Genomic DNA, 17,259 nt, shown 5'->3' on the forward strand with positions numbered 1-17,259 from the left:
ACAAAACAATAATAAAGGCATATAACGCAATGAAAAACAAAACAAAATAGAAACAAAAGAACAACAAACAACAACATACAATAACCTCAAACTGCAAAAAGGTGGGTCTTTAGTTTTGGTTTTCAGAATCAAAACTAAGGTAGGAAAGGCAGGAAAGAAGAAAGTTTAAGCGCTTAGTTTTAACACAAAAAGTACAAGTAAAGGGTTTCAGATCCACAAATAAATGTACACATAGCAGCTATATATGGTGCGTGAGCATAGCAGCTGCAGGGCGTTATTCAAGGTGCAACATTATTATTCAAGGTGCGTATAGTCAGCGGGTGGTTGTGTTACATTATAACTAGCTCTTCTGAAGTGGTTGGAGGTTGTTCTCCCTGCTCTTCCACTGAGGAATTTATTTAGACACTGGACAGTGTCTGGTAGGACACCTACTGGTTGTACATGTAGTACTGCCTGAAGCTCATATGCACTTGAATGGTTCACCCAAAAAAATGACTTATTTTCTATCAATTACACACCCCATGAAGACTGTATGCATTTACTGTATGTCTCAAAGAGAGAATGACTCAAAGAGTCAACATTTGGCTCTGGAATGCAACAAAAACAAATCCTGTGAATTCAAGGCTTCATGGAGTGTGTATGTAATTGATAGAAGATAAGGGGGGTTTGGGGTGAACTACTCCTGGACTACAGCTTTAAATAAATGAATGAACATAAATACATAAATCCTTCCTTAGTGTTTAGTACATTCTGATGCAATGATAATATTGAATTGAACAAGAAAATGAAAGACAGTGTGCCTCATCTAACAACCAACGCCTCTTTTCAAAGGCATCACAAGCCCAATTACAAAGATGTTTCTTCATTCTACTGTACGGTGTATATATACACACACACACAGCGTCGGTCACTTAAGAAAACTCATTGTATACAGTGCAGCTAATTAAATTCCACAATGCATACTAGTACCGGCTAATTAAAAAGGGATTATAATGAAACTAATTATAGCTCGTGAGATACAATTACCTCCGGAGAATACATCCAACGGCATCGTTTGATACTAAGATTATTAACCCATTTTGGGCAGGAACCCCTTTTGGTGTTAGCATTACGTTATGCTTTAGCTATTGAAAAATAGCAGATCTACAAGCTCATAGCGCGCCACCGAGTGGCGCGCTACGAGCTTGTAGGTCTGCTATTTTTGAAAAATCGAAGAACGACTGACATAGAAACATGGCTTTTTCAGAAAACTGTCAGGATGTAGAAGACATTTATAGAATCTGATCTCAGGTCAAAATGGGTTAATGGGACAATGAATGGAGATCAGAGCAGCTAAGACCTCTGAAGCTATATTGAGATTCCGTACAAGTACCCCCTAAAGCATTGGCTCTTCTTACGTCTAGTCCTCCTGGTGGACTGTAAGTCCCTAAACCACTGCTGGGTTTTCTATTCCAGTATTCCATGGTGTTAACCTGTATTCACCCCAGGTCTGCCATAATGGTTAAACCTATTTATTACTCATTTATTTTTTACTGTGTTAGCCAGTAAGCCATGGCTCACGCGTCCAATAGGACAGTGGTTTTCAACCAGTGGTCCAGGGACCACCAGTCGTCCTTGAAGGGGTTCCAGGTGGTCCCCAGCTAAAGGATGGAGAGTTGGTAACCACATGGACCCTTATTAGATCTTTAACCCATTTAGGCCTGATGTCGAAATTAAAAAAATATATTTATATTCAAAGATTTGTGCCGCATTTTCACGATTTTTCAAAAATAGCAGACCTACAAGCTCGTAGCGCGCCACTCGGTGGCGCGCTATGAGCTTGTAGATCTGCTATTTTTCATTAGCTAAAGTATAACATAATGCTTAGTTAAAACACCAAAAGGGGTTCCCGCCCAGAATGGGTTAACTCTTGAGAGCGTACGCTCTGAAAAGTTATATTATTGTTAAACATCTGCATTACTTAACTTACAAGAAATCTACACAATTAGGCTAAAGAATAATTGATACCACAAAATCTTATCCAACGACAACAAAATATTCTTTATTTTTGTGTCTGTGAGGCAAAATGTCATCAAGCCGCGGACCGCCCGCAGCTTAAATGCCGAATAAATAATGGGCCTTGATATGAAAAAGGTTGAAAACCACTGCAATAGGCTATCATACAGAACTATGAGCTGTCAGTGGCTTGGTATAAAAGAATAGGCTTTAGGGAGGCATAGCCGCAATTGTCCACAGGGAGGCACTATTAGCAAACGTCACATTTTGTGAGATCATGGTGATGGTGGGGAAGATCATGATTATTGCCATGGCGATAATTACGGAGATGCCCTTTAGCCTAATGATGATGATAATGACTCTGAATATAGTGATGAAGAAGAAGATGATGATGATTATGATGATAATGGCAATCTTCTTGTCAAGACTCTTGAAGGATTCTTATTTTTTTTCTTAGTATCGGCATCAAAATATACTTAAAGTACCAAAAATAAAAGTAGTCTAATGTGTAAAAGAATCTTTTGAAAATAGCCATAATATATTCAGTATAGGGCTGTAGTGGTTTTGTATGTTTTGTAATAATATAAAAGTATAAGTATAAGTAAAAGTACTGAAAATTGGAAATACTCCAGTAAAGTAAAGGCACAGAAGAGTTCTACTTAATAAGTACTAAGTAATAAGTGAGTAAATGTACTTGGTTGCTTTCCACCACTGATCTCCATCCTATACCTTTCCACCCCTGCAGACCAAGCTCCCGCTGGCGTCGCCCCTCTCCCCCCTGTCCTTCCCCCAGTGCCTCCAGGCGCCCACCCAGAGGCTGGATCAGTACTGCGAGGCTCTGGAGGAGCTGGGAGGGCTGAACCCCGCCTCCGACTCCGCCCTGTCCATCCTCAGACACGCCCAGCGCCACGGAAACGACCTCAGGGCCAGCGACCTCATCGTCGGCTGTCCGGTGAGAAGAACATTTATTTGCCAACGGGCCGAGGGACGGGGATACCGCCTGAAGCGGGTTTTGCGAGAGCTGCATGCGCGTTGCGAATGATGTCGCGCCGACCCATTTGTTCGCTACATACCGAACGAGGAACGGAAGGAGGGAGGAAGGGTTGGTGGAGGGAAAGAAGAAAAGAAGGGATGGTGTGTGAGAGAGAGAAGAGAAAGTTAGAGGGAGGAAGAGAAAGTGAGAGAGATACATTAATTATATTTTAATTATACAATAATGCTAAAAAGGATAACACAAAAGGTCCTGAGGGCTTGTTTCCATTGTGGTGCTGTGTATTCAATTCATCAAGTAGAGAGAGATACTGTAGAGCAGGGGTGCCCACACATTTATGACGTGAGATCTACTTTCAAAATGACCAGCTCAACAAGATCTACCCACTGAAAAAATAAGTGTACCATTGCTGAAAATAGTTTAAATATATAATGTACCTGGGGGGGGGCTTTGGAATAGGGAGAAATTATGACAGGCAGTTTCTGCTGTCAAAATATGTCCCCCCCGTATTTAACTTAAACGCCCAATGCATTCTCAATGGCAATAGCACAAACATTTCCATGCTACTAGTACTACATACTTACACCTAAAAACCCCATTCAAACCTATTTGGGTTCATCTTACGGTGGACATGTTTGCCTGAAAAGAAATCTTTGAAATGTTTCATAGTTTTAGAAATATAGTGCTTTCAAATTTGAGAAATTCACAATGGGGCTCAATGGCAGATATTGGCACGTCAAAACATTACTTTCACCTAGAAACTCTATTCACACATTTTATAATTCAGCTTACTGTGGAGACACATGCTGGAACTTTTTACTTTGAAATGATTTGTAGTTTCGGAGTTATTTAACTTAAACGCCCAATGCATTCTCAATGGCAATTACACAAACTTTGGCATGCTACTTGTCCTACATACTTACACCTAGAAACCCCATTCAAACCTATTTAGGTTCATCTTACAGTGGACATGTTTGCCTGAAAATAAATCTTTGAAATGTTTCATAGTTTTAGAAATATATAGTGCAAGGACACTCGGGGTGTGCAAGGAACCCGGGTTCGAACTGGCAACCTTGCAGTTACCATCCAGCCACTCTACCCCCTGAGTCACCGCCGCCCTGTTTTGGTTCGGTTTTACTATAGTTTATGACAGAATGGAGAGAGAAAGCTAAATTCATTGACAAAGTACATTTGGAATTTGTCACCCATCCTACACACCCTGTAGAGAGAAGAGAAGGTGGTATAGGGAAGAGGAAAGGCCTATTCAGGTGATTTGGTTAGTAAAACAGAGAGATGTGTTTGGGTGAGCGGTGAGTTGCTTACCAACGCGGCGTGACTTCATGTTGTAAGGGCATTCACTTCTAGTCATTTTTACTAGTTGACTAGTTGCCTAGTTTACTAGTCGACTAGTTGTTTAACTACCTATTATGTAAAAAATAAAAACATTTTTTTTTTTTTTTTTTTTTTAAATAAATATTTGTACATTGAAAAACTGTGTACATGGTGACTATAACTATAATCTACCTGATCTTGAGGCCTACAAAATCAGGAAAAATATATATATATATATATTTTTTCTTATCAACTAGTCAACTAGTACCAACAAGGTCGACTAGTGGATTTACAAGTCGACTAGTAAACTAGTCGACTAGTTGCTTAATGCCCTAGTTTCCGGTGGTCACCTTATCACCTAAAACTGGAGTATGAATAGGCCTAGAGAGAGAGAGAGAGAGAGAGAGAGAGAGAGAGAGAGAGAGAGAGAGGGAGAGAGAGGGGAGAGAGAGAGAGAGAGAGGGGAGAGAGAGAGAGAGAGAGAGAGAGAGAGAGAGAGAGAGAGAGGGGCAGTATTGATAGGAAGACCCCCGCCCCCCCACTGCTGTGTTTTTCCATGCAGACCCCCATCTAATGGGAGAGAGTTACATCTGATGTATTGCCATGTGTGTATACCTTGCTTACTGTAAGTGGCTCTGGATTGAGAGTGTCTGCAGGTACAGTACCTTACTGTAGGCTCTGAGGTCTCTGGTTCAACTCCTGAGTTTGTCACTGACTGTCACTCCCCCTACTCTCCTCGTCGTGCTGTCCGTCCTGTCTTGACTCTCTCCACATTAATATCAGTAAAAAGGCCAAAACCAGTACAATACATTACACATTAACACTGGAGTCAGCCTTGTAACCACACTCGCCTCATGTTGCTCTACTATCTATGACACAGCTGTATCTATTACAGTTACACTCTCTCTCTCTATCTCTCTGTCTCTCTCTCTCTATCTCTCTGTCTCTCTCTCTCTCTCTCTCTCTCTCTGTCTCTTTCTGTCTGTCTCACTCGGTGTGTGTGCGTGTGCGTGTGCGTGTGCGTGTGCGTGCGTGTGTGTGTGTGTGTGTGTGTGTGTGTGTGTGTGTGTGTGTGTGTGTGTGTGTGTGTGTGTGTGTGAGCGTACACACACAGCTCTCGACCAGCTCTGAGAGGGAGAGAGGAGATTATATAGCAGCGTAAACACTCCCACTGAGATACTTACAGTATACCAGGCTCCAAAACCCTCTTATTAAACCACTGAGGGGGCCGTGTGTGTGTGTGCCTGTGTATGCGTGTGTGTGTGTGTGTGTGTGCGTGTGTGTGTGTGTGTGTACACAGCAGGTATATTTGCATATTGTATGTACAGAACAGGCTTTTTTCAGTTCATGTGCGTGCGAGTAATTGATTTATTTCATGCATTCTTTTGCAATACCTTTACGTGTGTGTGCGTGCGTGTTCTCTCAACCCTCAGGTGCCGGTGGCGGAGCGTGGCGAACTGGTGCGCCACGGCGAGCTGGTGGTGTGCGGAGGAGGGGGCGGAGCCAGGAGGAAGAGGGCGGGGCTCCGAAGCGTCTTCCTGTACCAGCACATCATCATCTTCACCAAACAGAAGACCCCCGCGCCGGGACGCACCGCATACACCTATAAACACAGCATCAAGGTGTGCACACTCACACACACACACACCCACACACACACACACACACACACACACACACACACACACACACACACACACACACACACACACACACATACACATATACATGCATACTGTAGTAGTTACATGCACATAGACGTACAAGCACACACACGTACACTAACGCCAGTACAGACACATTTATTCATGTCCACATAAAGGAGAGCACACAAGGACACACACATTAAAGGTTTCAGTTACGGTTACATTCACAAGACTGTGTCTTCATGATGCAATAAGCATGTCACTCAGTGCTATGGGTTTAAGTAACAGCGTCTACGCCATATGTGGTGGCTGCCAATTATAGACAGCCTCCTTTTTGGGCGTCCCAAATTGTTTGAACCCTCTAACAACCAGTCTGTGGGTAAGGTTATATGTCATAGGCATTGGCAACCAAATAGTCTGCACCTATAGCCCGGCTCTTAGATGGTATGTAGAAGTGGTTGGTATTTAATGACCGTGGTCATAAAGGCGTTGTCTAGGCTATGGTCAAAGGTGCAGGCTATATTAAGTATAAAGTATTCATTCAGTATAAAGGTACGTAACAGACACCTCTTTCATGCATAAAAACATTCTTATCTATTATATTCTCTCTGTCTCTCTTTTCACACACATGCACACACACACACACACACACACACACATCAGCACAGTATCAATGTACAATACACAACACACACACACACACACACACACACACACACACACACACACGGGCACAGTATCAAGGTACGTAACACAAACCTCGTTCGTGCACACAAAAAAACATTCTTTTCTATTTTCTCTCTGTCTCTCTTTCCATTTTTTTCTTTGACTCAGTATCTCTCTTTCTTTCACATACAAAGAACAACACTATTTTACAAACAGCATTCGTAGTCTGAAAAACCCACCTCTTCAGACTCAATCTTAGCCCATAGCACTTGCCGTAGCACTTGCCCTAGCCTCGACAACCTTACAGGCTTATTGTAAATTGGGTCCAATACACACACACACTGCTCCAACGGTGTCTTCTCCCTCCCTCTCTCTCACTTTCCCCCCCCCCCCTCTCTCTCTCTCTCTCTCTCCACCCTGCTCTGTGGTCAGTCGGGGGAGATGGGTCTCACCCAGAGCGTGGGTGATGATGGCCTGAGGTTCGAGCTGTGGGTGAGACAGGTTTCCCGCACCAAAGACTTTCTCACCATCCAGACCCACAAGCCGGAGGACCGGGAGGCCTGGACGCACGACATCGCCCAGCTGCTCTGGACGCACGCCATCAACAACACCGGTAGGTGGAACACTGCATCAAACCAATCCATTTATTTTCTTTTTTATCATTTTTATCCCATATGCAACTATTTCTTTATCCCTGAGCAGTTGAGACGAAACGGTCCATTATTTATTCTCACCCCCCCCCCCCCCCCCCCTGAAAAGGCCTAGCTGTCCTGACCCCTTATCCATAATTTCTACATTATGGATAATTAGTGTGGACTTCAACTGTTATTCGTCTCAACTGCTCGTCTAGACTCTAGTGTAATCCTGGGCGATACACTCCCTCTGCCAACCTTATGGAGAGCAACGGACTGACCTCATGCTTCCTTCAATGCACGCGGAGTCCAAGCCGCTTCTTTTCACCTGACGTAGCGTGAGGAACACGTTATTCCAAGCAGTTCCTTTCCCCTCCATCAGGCGCCCCTGCTGGCCACCAGGGGGAGGCAGTATAGAGACCAGGATTACTGCATGTTTTTTGTGAGGGTACCTACCCTAGGGGGCACGGGGAGAACATGCAAACTCCACACAAACAAATCCATTTCATCCATTATTAAAAAATAATTATTTATGTGTATCACATTACAGATTGAGAGCTTTGGATGTTTACATTTTAGACCTTAAATTCATTGGGAGACTATTTTAAATAGGCTTTAAATGTGACCTGTCCTTTCCAGAGCTGTGTCTGAAGGAGTCTCTGTGTATGGGAGTGTCCAGTAAACTGCTGCTGGACGTGACGGGAGCCCCGGTCTCAGAGCTGGACTCCATCTACTGCCTCAACGACCGAGGTAGAGTCTTAGAAACCTACAACCACATTTATGTCCACTAGGGATGAGGAGTTTAAAACATGTACACAGAAACAAAATCACTATCTATTTAGGACTAAGTAACCATCCCTCCCATCCATCTTCAACCGCATCCTGAGGAATCCTGAGGCGTTCCAAGGCCAGTGTGGAGATATCATCCCTCCATCTGGTCCTTGGTCTGTCAGGGGGTCTCTCCTCCCAGTGGAACGTCTCCCTAGGGAGACGCTCGGGAGGCATCTGATGCCCGACCCACCTAAGCTGGCTCCTTTCTAAGTGAATGAGCAGCTGTTCTATTCCAAGTCTCTTGCGGATGACTGAAGTTATCACCCTATCTCTAAGGGAGAGGTCAGCCACCCGTCTGAGAAAACTCATTTTGGCCGCTTGTATCTTATTCTTTCGGTCATGACCTTATACATCATGACCATAGGTCACACAAACAATATAAATGTAACTCAACATGCTCCTTCTGTTTTTCAAAGAGACTGCCGGAAGTTCTCAGACTGGATTTAAAACATGAATTAGTTCTGCTGCAAGTGCTTAACGTATATTCTAATATTGTAACACGCACGGTGGAACAACAGAAAACAACCGTGCAGTTCAGAGTGCGTGGCCCTGTGGAATTCATCCAATAAAGCCTATAAAATATGCAGTGTTGCTGGCCGGCACAAAACCCAAAACAATGACATCTTAAGACGGGAAACGGGGCTTTGTATTCTACATACAATCCCCAGGTAAGTTTCATCTTTATAAATTAAATTTATAATGAAAAGTATTTGCTCTGAAAGTTGATAAAGAACAACTAGGCAGGCAACCATAAGGCAGTGGAAAATATTATATCAAGAAAGATAGATTATGGTTTAACTTGATTTATATGCTGTTCGTCTTATAGCCTCTGTCTGTAATGAAATGGTTGACTTTGCTGTGCTCAAGCAACGATTGTGCGCTGTGCTACATTCAGTATACAATATGATACCGTTTCTACATTCAGTATACAATATGATACCGTTGCTGTGTCCAAGTCTTTTGATAGGCACTGCAGTGTCCATTTGTATAAAGGATGTCACACTACACTTAACCACGTTAACCGATATGACTCCCACGAGTACACCTTTAAAAATAAATGCACACATGCCCATCCATCCCTAATCCCACTGATGGATTTATAGACTGCCGTTTGGTTTGAGGAAAACGACTTATAGAGAACATATCTGGGCCTGCAATTCAGAGAATAGAGACAGAGTTGTCACTCTGATTAATTGGTTTGGATGGTTTTTATGTACTGGCCGGGGGGGGGGTCTAGGACAGTGGTTTTCAACCAGTGGCCCGGGGACCACCAGAGGTCCTTAGGGGGGGTTCCAGGTGGTCCCCAGCTAAATGATGGAGAGTTGGTAACCAAATGGACCCTTATAGATCTTTAACTCTTGAGAGCGTAAAATTAAGTTACATTATTGTTAAACATCTGCATTGCTTAATTTACAAGAAGTCTACACAATTAGAGAATGTAGAAGAATCTTTATTTTGAACGTTTGCCTGTTGTCTCTCCTAATGGTACCAACATCAACACAGCATGGAATTGCGCACAAAATCTTATCCAACGACAACAAAATATTCTTTCGTTTTGGGTCTGAGAGGCTAAATGTCATCAAATGGTGGTCCGTGGCTCAAATGTCGAATAAATATTAAATAATAGACCTTGATAATATGAAAAAGGTTGAAAACCAATGATCTAAGACAGTGGTTCCCAAAGTGGGGTCCGGGGACCCCTAGGGGTCCTTGAGGCAGTTCCAGGGGGTCCCTAGCTAAATTACAGTTTGTAACCAAATGGACCCTTATGGGTCTGTAACTCTGAGAGTGTTAACGGGTCCATTTGGTTCCATTTGTACACATAGAATTGCTATTAAATGGGGGTCTGTAGACTAATAGGCATGTCAAACTGGGGGTCCTTGAAATTAAACGGGTTGAGAATCACTGCTAGAGAGCCGTAATAATCTTCTCTTATGGGGGTCCCTGGCATATATTTTCAAATGAGGGTCCGTGGGCTAATTAGCGTAAATTTGGGGGTCCTTTACATGAAAAGGTTTGGGAATCACTGCTCTAGGAGATGGTTTGTGCGTGTGTGTGTATGCGTGTGTGTGTGTGTGTGTGTGTGTGTGCGTGCATTCGTGACTGTCTGTGTCTATTCTAAATCTCACAAACGACTGGAGCGATGTGCACGCTGCCAGTAGGCCCAGAAAGTAAATCCCTGAATATCTTTCCACATATCGTGATTTTTTTTATTCATATCTTGGCTTGAATATTTCTCCCAATTTTGAATATCGTCTCTGTCGGGGTGGAAACTTCACTTGTCCATAACTGATTCAAATTCAAAAGTAGTTCAAATTGTTTGAACGCAGCATCGTAACCGTTCCCTCCAACTCTGTAAAGAAGAAGAAGAAGAAGACACTCTGCATGCACATGTACAGTAGTTACACCCATGAAGCCTGATTTGTATGTCTCCTCTTACAAGCCTCTGAATGAGGGTCAGGGCAGATTGTGTTTCGCTTCAATTTGTCAGTCCAGGAAGTCCAGTTTAGAAGAAGTCACACCGGATTGTTGTTCAAAGTGTGTACGTTTTTCTCTCTCTCCCCTGGAGATTACTTTTCAAGGCAATCAAGTTTTGTATTATTAGACAGCACGGTGGAGAGTGATGGGAAAGAAAGGAGAGATGATAAGTGTTCCGGAGGTTGGATTGAGCCCACGGTGTGGAGCTGGGTGTGTGCCTTTTTTTTGCAAGATATAGTAACTCTATAACTGTTAAAATACACTGGAGCTAATTAAATATTTCTTCAATGGCCCAAGTGAACAGGAATGGGGCAGGGTATGTTAGAATAAACTGTATGTAGGGCATCGTCATTCTTCAGGTTTTTCTTTCTTTTTTTTTACCGATTTTAAGATTTCAAATTATGTGTCCTAACAGTACCGATTTATTATACATATGATGTATTTGAATACTGTATTTATGTGAAGGTTGTTGTGTGTATGTATACCCACTTGGATCCCCCCCCCCCTCTCTCTCTCTCCTGCCATTTGCCATTGTTTGTTTCTCTCCACTGTTGCTCTCATGTAAAGCTTTGCCAACCCCACCAAAACAACTACAAACTAAAACATATTTGATTAATTTGCCTGCTTGTGACATATTCTGTCTGATCACAAATGGGTCCTGGATGTACAAACGAGCCAGCAACAAGGTTTTCATGAATACATATTGGCCCATGCTGATTGTTTTATGGTTTGTTCTAGTATCTTTAAATTTGAAACCATTACATTTTATTCCACAACATCGCAGAATGTTTATTTTTGTTTGTTGATTTACAGCAAATTTCTATTTAGTTTTAGTCATAGTGATGACAGATGCTTTCCTGTTTTTTTTAAATCCCTTCAGAACTACCAGGTGTTTGGTTCCTATCTCACTCAGGCTCTCTGGGACCAAACAGCAGCAGAACTTCTCTGCTGTGTGTCTCCCTCTTATCTGCCTGTCCTTCTCAGTCATGATCATACAAGATGCATTCCAGGAAGGTTGTGCTTAGTCAGTGCTATTGTGGGAGAGCTAGGGGAAAATTATGTGGGCAAAAAGATATATATATATATTTGTATTCTTTCTGGGTACGTGTTTTCAGCCTCCGAATCCAATCGATTCGTGAGCCCGGAGCCAAATCTAACGCTCGCTGTCCCATTCATTCATAGAGAGGTGGTTGTAATACGCATAGTGCACACCAGGTGTCTCGTTGAGCACAGCGGAGGACAGAGCTCAATGCATGAATTGTCTTCTCTGTGAGAGAACATGCACGGTGGATGTTCATTCATAGCCTGGCTTCTTGGCCAGACTCTTTTTTTTGCCACCGGCAGATTCGCGCCTGGCCCTGCGAGGCTAGTTCATTCATTGAAAATAATTCACACCAAGCTTCACCATTCGCCCTCTCTCTCTCTCCGTCTCTCTGTCTCTCTCTCTCTCTCTCAATCTCAAGTGGCATGTGTGGTACAACCACTTTTGGACTGCCCCAGAGTGCATGATATATTGACAATATAGGCAGGGGTGTCACAAGGTATCTGAAGGTGGGGGGGGGGGGGGGGGGGGTGAGCGTGGGGAAGGGACGATGCCCGCGCGCCAAATTTGGCGCTTTAATTATTTTTTTGTTCTATTTTTAGCCTATTCCCGGCCAAAATTCCCAGGTTTGGTTTGGCCCTGCTTTTGCTAGCTAAAAATGGCACAGTCGCCATTCAGTCAACCTTAAATGGGCCAGTAGGCTTTCATATAGGGGGAAACTGAGTTGTTGCTGATGTCTAAGTGGAAAAAGAAACAAAAAAACAGTCAGTCGGGTGGTCAAAAGTGGGGGGGATGAAATCACCTATCTGTGAGAGTGGGGGTGTCACAGTGAATGGTGGTGACGCGCCTGAATATAGGAATCAAAGTATTATTATGGGTATATAATTTGCGATTATCATTATTTTCATACCTGGATTTAAGGGGCATCCCCGGGGTAGATGTAATGATGATTCACCTGGGAACCATTAGACCGATGACAACATCTGTTAATGACTCTCTCTCTCTCTCTCTCTCTCTCTCTCTCTCTCTCTATCTCTCTCAGTCCACAGTAGTTGTTCTGACTCGTCCTCTGTGGGCAGTCAGAAGGAGGGGGGCTCCCCGGGGTCTGGGAGGGACCTTAGGAGAGGCTCCGGGTCAACCACCTACACACAGGTAGGTCTTCACGCACGCACGCTCACACACACACACACACACACACACACACACACACACACACACACACACACACACACACACATGGAGTGCAAATTCTATGGCATGTCAAGTATAACTTCAAAAAATAAAAATAAAAAAAATATCTATCCTCCACTGGAGAAAAAAAAATAAAGAAGTCTGCAGTCGTTTGATGACTGTTTCCACCCACAAATATTTAACATGTATTTGACAAATATTTGACATTTCCGTGTGTTTGTGTAAGTACAGTTCTACAGTTAGTCAGTGGTGGAAAAAGATTCACATGTTTTACTTCAGTAAAAGTATCAATACACTATTGTAGAAACACACAAACACAATCACGATGCGACACATTGTGGGCTTGTAGATCTGCTATTTTCAAATAGCCAAAATGTGTCACGAATCGTGACACATTGTGAGCTTGTAGATCTGCTATTTTCAAATGGCCGAAATGTATATAGGGCTGATATGGTTAATGTAGGTTATGTTTTGTAATAATAATCAAAATCAGTAAGTAAGTAGTAACTCAAGTTTTCAAATCATTGTAGTGGAGTAAAAGTACAATATTTGGATCTGAGATGTAGTGGAGTAAAGGTAAAAGTTTTGGAAATAGAGAGTATGCGCGTGACATCATCATCATCAAACCCGGAAGTTATGCAGGAACGCCTACTGAGTGGCAAAAAACGACTTTCTGGCCTTGACAACCCATGCATCCAAACAGAAAAGTCCTATCTGATTGCATTAAACAACATTAAACAATGTTAAACTCACTTTGCATGTTGCTTTGCCACTCAATTTGCCACTCGATGTGCCATTCACTTTAAGCATGCGCATACCCTCTATTGGAAATAATCAAGTAAAGTAAAGTACAAATACTTAGTTACTTTACACCACTGCAGTCAGTTCTCCAGTAAAAGCCAGAAGTGAGTTCACCAGGAGTTCATCGTGTATCCACGTCTGTTTTAATCACAGGCTTTAATGATTTAAAACAGAACATCCTACAGTATATACTTTGTTTTACGACAAATGGCACAAATAGCCGATCTTCAAGCTCACAGCTCGTCTTGTCTGTCTGTCTGTCTGTCTGTCTGCCCCTTCATCGCTATACTGTGATGTATAAGTATAAGTTAAGGTCTAGAACTGCAACACGTAGAATGTGCACTCGCTTTACGATCTCTCTGAAAAGGCAGATTGTGGAGACATTAGAATCCCTCAGTGTTTTATCGTCATATCGCACACCACTTGAAAAAACAACGTTGACTCAATTTCATTAAAACGAAAGTTTAAAAAAATGATATATTTTTAATGACAGATGTAGCCACTACGACCACAAATATCCCAAAAAAATCGCTAGCCAGCTACCAACCCAGTTGGCTGCGCTCTGGGAGAACAGAGCAGCTGATTTTTATGCTTTGATTAGGCGTTCCATCATGTCGTTTGATGCATGGCTAGATGGCTGTTTCAACCAATCGTTGTATAATTGTTTTATTATTATTTTACTTAAATTCATTGTGTGTGCGGTGAGTGTGGTTCAAAAAGATTGTGTAGATCAATGACTTTCACATTTAGGGAATTCCAAGAGTAAACCAGCAAAATAGCCTCAAAATCAGTTTAACCCTATTAAATTCAGCCAGTCGGAAATAGGCAATCTACAAGCTCGCAATACTTTGCACCCCTCGATACTTTCAGTTTGTTTGAACTAAATATTTTCAGATGGGGATTCGTGGCAAAATCCATGTCAATTTGACGGTCCTTGACGAGAAATTTGGAGTCCTTGACATTTGAGAACAGCTGGGGGAGATGATCTTGTTAGAAATGTTAATATCCTCAATATCCTTTGTTTGCCACAGAGTTGATCCAAAACTAAATGTCAAAATTCCATTGGAACTTGAGGTGGGGTTTGGGGGGGGGGCTTGGGGGCGGTGGGGGTGGGGTGGGGGGGGGGGGGGGTTTCATCATCATCCATCCATCTGACACTCTATGACAGTGGTTCTCAACCTGTGGGTTATTAATTTTTTTTGCGGGGAGCCAGAGGACAGGGAAGTGACAATTTAAAGATGGAGTGCCGTGATTTTCCACCCTTCATCATCAGGTACTGTGATTATACTAGGAAGAAGATTCTTAGCACCACCCACCTGAACTTAAGCCTCGCCCACAGCTGTCATTGTATGATAATGGGGGAGGGGTTAGGGTTATGATGACACTAAACTGCTGCCTTTTCGATTGGGCCTTTTCACTCAAAGGCTTTCAGCTTTCAGGAAGAAACCAAAAATACACAGAGAAGACATATTTTAATATTCCAATCACACCTGGGGGTCTTTTGTTAACACTAAAAACTGGACATAGGAGGGGCTAGCGCCCCTCAAAAACTGGTCAAACATTGGCCACATTGTCAAAAAGAAAATTGACAATTTTTATTTTCCTTTTTTTTGCTTTTCTGCCTTTATTGATGGAAGAGAGAGAGAGACATGCAGCAAAGGTTGTCATGAACGGGACTCGAACACGTGACACGCTGTCAGGCCAGAGCCTATACTGTATGGCATGCGCCTGGACCACTAGGCCAGCGGGCACCCCCCACATTGTCAAATTATATAAGAAAGAAACAACAATCTACTATTGTAGATCGGCTATTTTCACAATATGTATCTCCAAGTCAATCTAAATGTAATGCCTCAACTCCTATACAATTCCAAATGCTTGTCAGGGTGTGGGGGTCCCCAGTTCAAATCAGATTTTTGTTTTGTTTTTTTGGGGGGGGGGGGGGGGGGGGGGGGTGTCACAGCCTGAAAAGGTTGAGAACCACTGCTCTATGTAGAGGAATGGCTTCTTAATGTCACTTATGGAAAACACCCACTGTTCCCCTTTTTATTCATTCATTATCTATGAATTTTATTATAATTCATTTTATTATCTAGTATTAATGAGAAGCAGGGGTCAAAAGTTATTATTTTTCTCTTCCTAGAGATGATGTCATAGACATTCCTGCTGTATTATGATTGGACATTGAAGTTAGACAGGAAAGGGACGGGGGGGTGTCCCCGACTGAGAGTTGAATGGGGAACAGTGTAGTCATGTGACTTATGCATTAACCCTTTGGTCACCGGGATACCCCTGCATCGCTGGATTTGGGGTTCGATCCCACCTTATCCCTCCTTCTGGTCAGTCAGACTGAATTAAATACATGCATTTCCTTTTGGGAAATGTCTGAATGAATGATTTATTTTATTTTATGGCCCCTACACATTGTAGGAGTTTTAAAGTTGTCGGCGAGTCATCAGATCGTTATGTATTTCACACTACAAGAGTCTTTAAAAAAATAATCGGCTGTCATATTATCTTTGTGGCTTTCACGATTGATCGCCGACTAGGGATCACACACTGCAAGAGTTCACCAAGATGCGATCCAGACCCGATACATATTTATATAGGCTACATCATTTGTTTTTTATTCCAATTCATTTTGAGATCTCACGCACGTGCAGGATACCGTGATACAAGCTCTCTCTCTCTCTCTCTCTCTCTCTCTCTCTCTCTCTCTCTCTCTCTCTGCGTGCACGCCACACACACAGGAATAGCCAGGCTACACAGGGCGAAATGTTTGTGATAGCGTTAAATCTAACGTTAAATCTTGATTTTCATTAAATCACTGTCTCTCTCCGTATGTGTGCGCGTGTGTGCCCCCACACACACACACACAGCGCACAAGGTCCAAAAGTTTGCTCTGCACTGTTGATTCCGATGCGGTTTTATCAACATTATTCAAGTGAAATGCATTGGTTTTATAGACTATTTAACAGCAACATTGCGCTAATATAGCTACCAATATGTACGACACAGGGATTTACCAAAGGAATAAAGGTTATACTGTATATTTTATCATGATCATCTATCCGATCGATACAGTCGACAGACAGACAGACAGACAGACAGACAGACAGACAGACAGACAGACAGACAGACAGACAGACAGACAGACAGACAGACAGACAGACAGACAGTGTCAGTGAGTGAGCACAGCTGTTCTGTGCTCTCAAAAATGGTCCCCGACAGCATAATCGGAGCAAATATCGGGCAGTGTGTACGAGCCATAAGTGTCATGCCATCTCGTGGCCCAATATATATATATATATATATATATATTTATTTTTTGGGGGAAGGGGGCGGTGGCACAGTCGGTAGCGATGCCACTTCACAGGTTCGATTCCCGCTGTGGGCGCTGGGGGCGTTCTCTCCTCCGCGTGATCAGCGCCCATACCCTAGGTGGGGTTGGCGAAAAGGGCCTTTCTGTGTGGAGTTTGTTCTCCCCGTGTCCCCTACCCCTAGGGTAGGTACCCTCACAAAAAACAAGCAGTAATCCTGGTCTCTATACTGCCTTCAGCCTGGCCAGCCAGAGCGCCTGATGGGTAAAGGAACTGGTTGGAATAACGTGTTCCTTCCACGTGCTACGTCCAACCGGGGAAACTCCCCCCTGTC

The 17,259-nt window shown here is 43.0% G+C and overlaps 1 protein-coding gene across 2 annotated transcripts in view; it reads left to right on the top strand.

Moving 5' to 3' along the window:
* arhgef40 (Rho guanine nucleotide exchange factor (GEF) 40) overlaps positions 1-17,259 on the top strand; it is an 84,728-nt gene that overhangs the window by 63,757 nt on the left and 3,712 nt on the right. For both annotated transcript variants that reach the window (XM_079490408.1, XM_079490407.1), the window contains exons 22-26: positions 2,741-2,947; positions 5,752-5,940; positions 7,063-7,243; positions 7,902-8,012; positions 12,656-12,765. In XM_079490408.1, coding sequence (XP_079346534.1) covers positions 2,741-2,947; positions 5,752-5,940; positions 7,063-7,243; positions 7,902-8,012; positions 12,656-12,765 — 798 coding nt within the window. The remainder of the gene's footprint in view (positions 1-2,740; positions 2,948-5,751; positions 5,941-7,062; positions 7,244-7,901; positions 8,013-12,655; positions 12,766-17,259) is intronic.

The sequence above is a fragment of the Electrona antarctica genome (genome assembly GCF_951216825.1).
Source record: "Electrona antarctica genome assembly, chromosome: 21".
Taxonomy (NCBI): Eukaryota; Metazoa; Chordata; class Actinopteri; order Myctophiformes; family Myctophidae; genus Electrona; species Electrona antarctica.